Source organism: Xiphophorus hellerii, chromosome 18, assembly GCF_003331165.1.
Source record: "Xiphophorus hellerii strain 12219 chromosome 18, Xiphophorus_hellerii-4.1, whole genome shotgun sequence".
NCBI lineage: Eukaryota > Metazoa > Chordata > Actinopteri > Cyprinodontiformes > Poeciliidae > Xiphophorus > Xiphophorus hellerii.
Window position 1 is genome coordinate 14393621 of NC_045689.1, and position 10374 is coordinate 14403994.

A 10374-nucleotide genomic window follows, 5' to 3' on the forward strand; every position below is an offset into this window, starting at 1 on the left:
AAGATAAATTTCATTTATCCAACTTTAATTCTCGGAGTGTGATGCAGTGTTACCAGTCTGTATAGATGTACTGAAATGTTTGTCCAATCAAAATATATGTATTTGCAGACTTTATTTCCAATCCAACCATGCTTTTTCTTCCTAAATTCTTAGGTTCTTTTCTCATCAAAAAATTTTTGTATCCCCTTATGGAAAGATTGGAGGTTTTATTCACAATAAATGCAAAATTGTGCACCCTATTTTTGCTTTAAAAAATAGATACAGCCTATAACTTTATCAGGCCTCTGAGCGGCTGTGTCACTCAAACCATGACAATAAAACCAAGGGTCAATAATATAACTTAATTTAAGTCAAGATTTTCTTTACTTAGAACATTTCATGGAACTGGCATCATTTGGAGATTATCTGTGGAACAATCAGAATGAATGTTAGTCTGTCGCATCGCAGGACTCAAACTAAAATACACAATGAAAAAAAGGCGACTGGTTTCCCAGTATGTTCTGCTTGTTTAACATGTAATATCCCTTCAACCAGCTTCACTTTATTTTCCAGTACAGTATTTACACCAGGCGTCACATGCAATACGTTTCCCAACATGAAAATACCAAAGAATGACAGCAAATCAAAGGCCAGCCTGTTCATCTTAATGATTAAAGTGTCACATTGTCGATAAGTTATCCTTATGATTACACATTCATCATAACACTGCACACAAGGTAAAAAAAATATACCCAGTCAGAATCCATACATTATATTGAACACATTACAAAAGGAAACACGAACAATTAACCAAGAAAAAGCAAATCTTAACCCTAGAAACCATTTTTCACCAGTTCTGGTTTTGCTGGGAGCACTGCTCACACAAAGTCCAGTAGTTTCCAACACTTGGATCCAGTGATCAGAAGTACGCCAGGCGGGGAGTATCAAAATACTTTACATGCACCGTGTGAACATGGAGGAGAAGGCAAAATGTCTGTAAACAGTTTTATCTCTTTAAATATAAATATTAATTTTATGAACTACAGCAGAGACTGAAGGCAGGAGCATCATGCTGCCATAACATTTACAGATCCTAATATAATAATTAACTGCTTTGGAAACTTAGCTTTTACTAAAAAAAAAAAAAAAAAAAAAATGATGGGGAGCCCCTGAACATTTAGATATTGAAGTAGGAATCATCGGATTCAGCTTAAAACAAGTGAGTGTAGTCTTGTGCAATAAATGTAAAGTCAGTGAGGAGAAACAGAAACAGTATTTACAGAGCGTACAGAGAAGCAGCGGGGCGTTTCCAGCAGCTCAGGAGGCTGAGAGTTCTCGTTTACAGGAATGACGCTTCCTGCGTCACCACAGCAGACAGACGGAGCAGGAAATCACTGGCTGATACTCTGATTGGTGTAGGAGTCAAAGCATTGCTCTTCATACAGCTCCTCAGCACTGCCACCGTTCCTCACCTCTAGAGGGCGACAGAGGATAACAAAGAAAAAAAAAAAGTCAGCGTTCATTAACTCCTGCAACTTTCTTAACTCCTACTTGCATTTACTCGCTCCATAGACTTACTTTTGCTCCCCAGGGCTACAGGTTGTCTAGACAAACTGGTCTATAAGATCTCCTACTCTATGTCCCAGTAGGAGGCTTATGGGGGAAGATGAGTGCGAAGAGATGGAATGATGGATGGATGGATGAGGGGGAAAAGGGGCAAAGTAGGCAGAGAGGTTTAATGAGCGATGAGGAAATGTTTGGTGGAAAGGGGAGACAGTCACTGCTTGCGGAGAGAATGGACGAGGTAGGATGGTCAGGAGGCGATACGTCACACAAAGGATGCTGACGGGGGAGCCATTACTGAGGCTGAGCTTTAACATGGAAGAGAGGAAGGAGAGCAGCGACAACAGTCACAAACACGCACATGCAGGTTGACAGGGGTTCCAACTGATTTGGTACTGGTGAGGTTAAGAATTTAAATGTTTTTTTGGGGGGAAAAAAAAAAATCAGTTCAGGAACCCAAATCAACAAGTAAGCAAGTATTTTTCAGGCCAGCAGCAGGAATCCTACCGGAGAAGATCAGTTTCTCCTTCATGACGTTGATGTCTCGACTGGACGTCCTGACCGCTGCGCTCAGCATGATCTGTTCAGGATTGTAGCTGCGTATGCCGCTCATTCGATACCTGCACGGGTCACAAAGTTTGGTCAGAAATCACACAGAAGTTTGGTTTCAACTCCAAGTGATTTGCTTCCTCTTCTTGCAAAATGAACATGAGGGAAATGCTTCGGGCTGGAACCAGTAAATATTCAAATTAATCTCTTAAATAATTCCTAAATTTTTGTTCAGGTTTGGCTGTGAGATTTTGTTCTTGGAAAAAGTTCTCTGGTGTCTGCGGACATGTCTGTTAAACATGATGGTGGATTAAAGTATTATCTTTATCTCATATCATAATTTGTTTGATGATCTGAGATATGAAGGTTGATAAAAACACAAGAAATTTCTCACAGGGGTAATTTCTATGATGAAACACCCATATTTCAATAACTAAACTGTTAAGAAGATACTCTAGAAACACAATTCTTTTACCACTATTAATACAACACACCCTGTTTTCAACAGGGTAATAATTAATACATGCTAATGCTAATAAATACGTTCTGTAGAACGTTCTGGGTTGCTTCTTTTCAGCGGATAAGCTCTCAGGCTCTTCAAAGAGATTTTTCATGAGTCAAAGACCTTCACACAATGGTTCCTAATTTACAGAACTAATGCTTGATTAAACAACAATCAGGGAAAGGGCATTACGCAAGCGAAGCAATTAATAATGCCGCCCATCCGCTGAGAATACGCTGCATTATTCAGCAGCACTGAACATTTTAATAAACGGACTTTCTGTGCAGCTGCGGTTTCTGGTTTTCCCAGTTTTATTAAGGATTACGAGTCCATGTGGGACAACATGACCTTTACATTAATGAAAACAACTGTTCTAACAAATTTTTAAATTGATTTGTTTTGTAGCTTTTATGGGTAAAAGCTAATCTTGATCATATTCTCCAATACATTAATATTCATGAGATATTTCTTTCTAATAGTACTTTGAGGTTTGGGAACATTGATTTTCCATTCCCTTGAGGAACAAATGGTTGAGAAAACAGGCAGCAACAACAAATATTCACATGTAGTAGAGCTGATGAAGATGAGAATAAACACAGAAAGATGGTGGAATTGGAGATTGTGAGAAAACTCTGAATATGATTTTATATAAACAAGGAGATCAACAATGTAGAAAAACAAGGTGCCAAAAGGTAAAAAATGCATCAAACAAAAATAACTGTGGGTTTGCAAGAACAGAAATGGGGTAAAAGTGGAGAAGATTTGTGGGTCAGAGGAGGTGACCCGGTTACCTGATCATGTGATAGCTGACAGAAGATGCCAGAATGCAGCAGAAGAGGAGGAGAGCATGCACGGCAGGCAGAGGAGAGAAAAAGAGAGAGAGAGAACAAGGCAGAAAGACAAAAAAGGACAAAAGAAGGCGGGAGAAAAGAGAGGTCAGTTTAGATGCCGGCAGAAGCTAAGCAGAAAACACACTTGTACCGGATGGTTACAAGGACAGAGAGGGAGGGCGGGGTGAATAAGCTCTCCATCCAACCGGGTGACAACAGGTATCACCAAAACAAACAAAATCAGTTTTCAGAGAAACACAAACACAGGAGTGTTGAGGGTTAATCTAAAGCTTCCATCAACATGAGGAAAGAAGGCAGCCGCAACAGCTAATAAACCAAAAAACGGGCATAGTAAATTAGCGTTAACGTTCTCCAGTCGTTACTTTAAAGACCAATATTAGCAACTATTATGTAAAAGAAAGATTAATCAAGTCAGACAGTCTGCTGTCCTTTAGCTGTATGTGACACATTGGGTCAGACTAAGCTGTAAATGTGGAAAAAATCCTAACATCAAAATGGAAAAACCTTCACTTTTGTATGTGCACTTGTTTTGACAACAATCATATCAGAACATGTTTGATATGTTGTACTTACTTTTGTAAAATGAATATTCCTATGACTACAGCAAAGGAAATGAGGTCTGCAGACACCCATATCAGCCGGTAATTTCTTGGGCTCTGAAAACACAAACATGCAGTTATCATAAACTTGAATTTTATAGAGTCCACCACCAGATGTAGCCATTTTTCCAAAATAGATTTTATCTGCGCAAACCAACATCAAAACCTCAAATTGGACACATTATAGTATACTTGGATCTTTTTTATACTTACTAAAAGAAGGAGGCGGTGATTTGAAATGAAAACAATAAATAAAAATGTCAAAAAATGTCACAAATTAGTTTAGAGTGTACAGAAAGCATCTGGCAACATCAGTTTTCAAATCTTGCTGTAAATTGTCCCTTGGATTTATGTCCGGACTATTCTAACATGAATATGCTTTGAAATAAACCGGTTCATTGTAGATCTGGATGTATAAACTCATTGTCAAGTCTCAAGTCCTTTGCTTTCTTTAAACAGATTTTCCCACCAGGACTGTCCTGTATCTAGCTTCATCCAACTTCCCTACAACTCTGAACAGCCCCTGATTAAGAAAAGCACGCCCACAGAATGATGCTGCCACCATTTTTTCACAGCAGAGAAGGCAGTGTTTGTTTTTTGCTACATACATTGCATGTAGGCCAGAAAGTTTGATTTTAGTCTTGTGGCGCCTTACTAAGATGGAATTTCGCAATGCCAATAAACCTCAGTCTCAAGTGCTGTCTAACAGTAAATAGTTGTCTTCAGACAGGTACTATTTATAGGTATTAGAGAAAAGAGGATTGAATACAAAAGCAAGAAAAAGAAAACAAATACTTTCTTTTCCTCTCACCTCAACTTGTAACAATCTGCACTACTTTGCTTTAGTCTATCCCATTAAACCACAGAAAAAAATGCATTTAAAACTGTGGCTGTAATGAAAGAAAATGCAAAAAAGTTCAGGGGGTATTAATTCTTGTGCCAGTCACTGCATGTTTTCATTTGAACACAGGAAGAGGAAGTTAGGAGTTGCTTTTAAAACTGCTTTAATCTCGGTTCAAACTGACAGACAGCCCTTCAGATGCTAGAGCAGACTAGACTCGCCCTGAGCTCCACAGCAGGAAGTCAGGGGTCATGTCCACAATACGTCATGCAAGGGGTCCATATGTTGGACCAGATGGACAGACTGGTCAAACATTATGGATTCATGGAGCTGGAGGAAAGCGGGTCAAAGAGACACGGTGTACTCATGGAGGGACGTTTTGGTGGACGAATGATCCAGAAGCCCAGGAGCTGAGCATTCTCCTCTCTGGGACTCTTAACGAGTCAGATAATGACAGCACACCAGGCACAGAACAGGAAATAAATATGATCAGCTGAATGATGTGCGCTATATTTGTCTCATAAAAATGTTACAAGAAAAACAAATACACAACTATGTGCCATTTGAAAATAAATACTTAGTAAAGATTAAATATAATGGGATTTGCAGACCCAATCTGACAGCACTTCAGTTAGACCAACCTGCTATTCATAAGATGTATTTCATTCATATTATATATTTTTTTTCCAAGCTGTGAAGAAGTATATTAAGTGAGAATAATTTCCATAGTTTCTTGGCAAAAATTTAATTTTTGTCATTTGTATGAAACTCTTAAACTTCATAATAATTTTTTTGAATGACCATCCGTGTCCTGCTCCTGCCTTGAGATCAGTGACTTAAAAAAATGGCTCCCAATGCCATATTTATATCTAAGGGAAACATCTTACCATGAGCCAGATGGGAGAAGGCACTTTTCTGAGGATATGTGGGGCCTCTGAGGAGACAGCTGACACGCCGCTGCACCAGAGCATCGAGAACAGCCACGGCTCGTTGACAGTGTAGAGAGTAAGGCTGATGTTGTTTTTGGAGAAGTTTCTGCAGGCAACAACAAGATTCGTAGAAGCTCCACTGGCAAACAGTCAGATCTTCTCTGGAAGTGATAACCGATCAGGGCTAGGTGTGTGGACCTACGTGATTTCATCAGTGTTCACTTGGTTGTATCTGAGCAACAGCCCGCTGATGCCAGAGCTGTGCAGATTTTCTGGACTGCGTTTCACCAGCGAGGTCTGGATGAAGCCAGGTGCCCACTGCTTCACCTGCTCTCTCTCATCATCCGGAGTCCACATCACCTAACGTGAACAACGATGGGGAACACAAGAGACAGCATTTTTAAAACAGGTTGCGTCAGGAAAACTGTTCCCAAGCTACAGATATTTCCCTCATACCAGATTTTGAAGAAGTCCAGAATTCTGCACTACTTGCAGCGTCTCATTGATCCATGTGGAGTTGAAGGGGTGATCACGAGGAGGCCTCCGCAATCTGACAACTACTGTGATGTTGTGATCAGAGGCCATCTTTAGAAGCTGCTCCAGGCTGCACACCCTCTGCTTGGAGGTGAGATTCCTTTCCTTCTGGGACATGGAGCTTGCGGTCCAGAAGGGGTCATTCTAAAACAAGAAGATGGGCAAAGCACATGGATTTAAGAGCAATTTAAAGAAAGGGCATTTTCTATAATATATCAATTCTGTGGTTGGTTCAGAGAATGAGACTTTTAACAGATACCAAAAAGACCAAACAGAATACAGCAACATTTTCTTGAATGAGGAGCAGTAATGAAAAAGGCATAACCCACTTTGAAAAATTCAACTGATGCATCTTGGCTATCGCACCAAAACTATAATAAATTTTAGTGACAACAACTTAATGTCAAACAAATCTACTGAGGTCAAGGCAGCGGTTCTCCTAAATTAGTTCTGCATTCATGCTTAACTAGATATCTGAATTTCCACAAACCCTAAGGGGAACATGATGGATCAGTGAGTGAGAACACACTGTGCTAAAGACAGACGGTTAATGGCTTTCACGACACAACAAAATAAACACAAATAAAACACTAATAAATTTAGAAATAAATCACGTTTAGTGTATATTAGGAACCAGGAAGTACCTTGAGGAACCACTCTCCTGCGTTGAGCTGCTGCAGATCCGTCCAGTTGAACCGTGAAGCTGCTTTTGTTTTTCTGTCTGGAAAAACCTCATCCACGTTTGTGGTTCTCCGCAGGGTGAGGTCATGCATTAGGAAAGGTACGCCGTCCACACTGGTCATCAGATGAGGAATACAAAGTTCAAACCTTTAACAAACTCCCAAGTGTAACACACGCTACTATTTGTCCATATTTTGAATCATTATATTCAATATGGCTGTAGGTTATAAGCTGGAAGGTCATGTCATTCAAGCTCAGGCTGGTGCACTAAATACTGAAAACAGGTCTTCCTGTTCTGCATTATTTCCTATCCAAGGCAAAAGCATGATTCCAGAATTTGAATTTCAAATATTGAATGGGAATAAATAGAATCAGGAAAGGAAAGAAAGCCCAGATATGAAGCTAGTCACTCCCCATTCCTTTACCTGCTGATAAACAGCAGAATGGTCAATTATTATTATTTGTGCCTTAATTTCTACTCACTGGCAGATATGATTTTAAACATAACTAAGTAAAATACTTTTGTCACAACATACTCAAGTAAAAGTTGAGGTTTTGTGAAATACCTAAAAAATTACTAAATACAGACAAATTGTACTTGTAGTAAATGTAACTAATTACTTTCTTCTGCTGGTCAAAATAAGCAAAGACATTTCAGAGACATAACATTTTTATGTAATGACTGCTCCCCTACACACACAATATTATATTAACATGGAAAGACTGATCTTGGTAAGAATCATAAAAAAAATTAATTTGAAATCTGGTAACTATACATCTTTAATAGATATCTAAGGTAATTCTGATCACAGAAGCACAATTAAATTTCAACTTTAGTTTGGATTATTTAACTCTTTAAAGCTTTGCTAATACTTGATCATCTGCAAGTATGGTAAAAATCTTTCTCTGTAAAAGTACCCCAGGGCAGCTGTGGCTGCAATGTAGCTAACCACTTCTGTGGTGAATGCCTGAATATAGTGTGAAGAGCTTCGGAGTCCTGTCAACTAAATACAGCGGTGTACAAGTACAGGCCATTTACCATTTACCATGTATGGAGCCTAAACAGGGGGAACAGGAAGCTCAGCAGATATTTATTTGGTGGTTTCATTGTACTGCTGTCTATCGATCATTTTGAGTGTGTACCTTATGGCTACGTCAGCCTCCAGTCCAGTGACGTTCATCTGCAGAGCTCGCTGAAACGACCACAGCGTGTTCTCTGGAGCAAGCTGGACACAGAGTCGGCAAAAAAAAATGGAGTCATTACAAGTAGGTCATGTCTTAGTTAACGGCATGGAGCAAAAAACAACAGAAAATCTAATTGTTCCCATGCTATTCCATGCATTTCCTCCAGTGAACATATGGGAATGTGTGCTGTGGATTGCTCTTTAACTCAGGTCAATGTTCTGATCGATACTAAAACATCACTTAGAACTGCCCCTCCCTTTGAGACCCTGGCAGTAGTCAGCTACTGGCTGTGAAGCACGGAGCAGGAATGCCGCTGCAATCAATAATGAGTCATTCTGGGAAACTGAGTCCTGTGATGTGAGCTGCCTTTTTTTAATCTCCCAGGCCTGCAGAGGCACTCCTAATTTTAGATTCCACTGAGGATCGATCTGTTTTTGCAGAAATACCACAGAAAGCAGGGTGTGTCCTAATGTGAGGAACTAGTTTTAGAAACTTGCTTTTGTGTTGCAGAGCAGTCATTGGCACGCCGGAGACATAAATCCTTCTGCAGCAATAAATCAATCCATGAGGTGTCGAATGTGAAATCGAAATTAAGTTTTTGTGATATTTTGAGCCTTCAACATAATCTTAAAAATATTTCCACTGGATATTAAATCTGTTCACAGGAAATTTACAATCACTTAGACATTTCTCTAGAAATCATACAGCATAACAACAATTTATTCAATAGACCAGGAATGGCAACAACTCCTCATTATACATTTGTTGGCTACTTTATTTAATTAGGAAGCTAATGTAGTTAAACCAAAAAATAATAACAATAATATATACCAAAAAAGATGTGAAAAAATGAGATATTTGAGGGTTTAGTTTTACTTTTAACACATTCTGTAAACCAAAATTGAATGGACTCACCATGGGGGCTCCCTGGTGGCCAAACACCTCTGGCCGTGGTTTAAGGGTTCTGGGATCCATGATGCAGGGGGAGGAGATATAAAGTGGCAGAACGTAGAGTCCTAGTAACACACTGAGGTACAGCAACACAACCACCACCTGAAAGACTGGCAGACAGCATAACAAGCACTTACAGATGGTATCCATAGAATGACAATAAAGAGATTATTCTTAGAGGTATGGAATATTTGCATTTATCACATGAGTTAGATAAGGAAACAGATATCTGTCATATCTGTACATAGGCATAAAGATACAGTAAACAGCTTGTTAACATGGAGGAGAACAGCTACAGTGCATCTTAAAGGCATTTATATCTTCTGAGCCTTTTCACATTACAATGACAAATTTTAATGTACTGGACTTTAGACTCAATTAGCACAAAAATTTGAAAATGTATAATTTTGGATGTTTGTGTTATCACATAAATCTCACTAAAATGACTCAAAATGTGTGGTTGCATGAGGCGTGTGAAGTATTTTTGAAAGATACTGTAGCCTTGGTCTCTCTATACGCCAGAATTCACCATCAAAAGTTACTGATTTGCATGCTGCAAAAAATTTTTCCTCAGTCTCCACAGAAACCAGAGTGGAACAACAATCTGTAGTTTTGCTCTGTGTTGTGTGCCAAGATTAGCTACTGTAGGAAGAGGTTGCTGTGAATATTGACTATTATACTGCAGCTACACACAGCAGCCAAAATGATGGCACTCAGGATCCAGCTCTGAGTGAGCGAGCGATTAAGGCTGTGAATGTGGGCTCCCACATAAACCTACACAGACGCACAGGAGAAAGTATTTGTTTCAAGGTCAGGTCCGGGGCAGGGTCGAGTGGCCAACTCCTATTACACACAGGAGACTCGTGGATGGCCTTCATCCACCCTCACACCTTTGATTTTCAAACACTGCTGTGCATTACATCAGGTTCCATGTGAGATAACCGAACTAATTTCTTGATGTTTCCTTAAAACATGGAAAATAAAGAACGACTCAACATCCATTTTACTAGTCTTTAATTTCTCTCATAGAGTCTGAGTGAAACCATCAAGTCCAATGTGAAGGTACTCTTTAAAAAGCTGAAAGTAAATATTTGGCAAGTATTAAAGTCATTACAGTAAAAGGCAATACTTCTGAACAATTGTGACACCGATGAGTCGCTTTTTTAAACCTTGTACCTTTCAGATGACCTGCTGGTACGTTTTGATTATA

The 10374-nt window shown here is 39.3% G+C and overlaps 1 protein-coding gene across 3 annotated transcripts in view; it reads right to left on the reverse strand.

Moving 5' to 3' along the window:
* Positions 1–98: 98 nt before the first annotated feature.
* The window catches only part of gdpd5b (glycerophosphodiester phosphodiesterase domain containing 5b), a 37116-nt gene continuing 26840 nt past the window's right edge, over positions 99–10374 (reverse strand). The window contains exons 8-18 of one of the 3 annotated variants that reach the window (XR_004336547.1): positions 9129–9274; positions 8172–8254; positions 6992–7142; positions 6270–6491; positions 6016–6173; positions 5772–5919; positions 4018–4100; positions 3385–3399; positions 2050–2162; positions 1558–1850; positions 99–1453 (exon numbers count right to left, since the gene is read on the reverse strand). Coding sequence is in view for 2 of the 3 variants with exons in the window: in XM_032545042.1 (XP_032400933.1) it covers positions 1371–1453; positions 2050–2162; positions 3385–3399; positions 4018–4100; positions 5772–5919; positions 6016–6173; positions 6270–6491; positions 6992–7142; positions 8172–8254; positions 9129–9274 (1202 nt within the window). In the remaining variant the exon portion in view is untranslated. The remainder of the gene's footprint in view (positions 1454–1557; positions 1851–2049; positions 2163–3384; positions 3400–4017; positions 4101–5771; positions 5920–6015; positions 6174–6269; positions 6492–6991; positions 7143–8171; positions 8255–9128; positions 9275–10374) is intronic. The other 2 variants (XM_032545042.1, XM_032545043.1) reach the window with 2 other exon arrangements.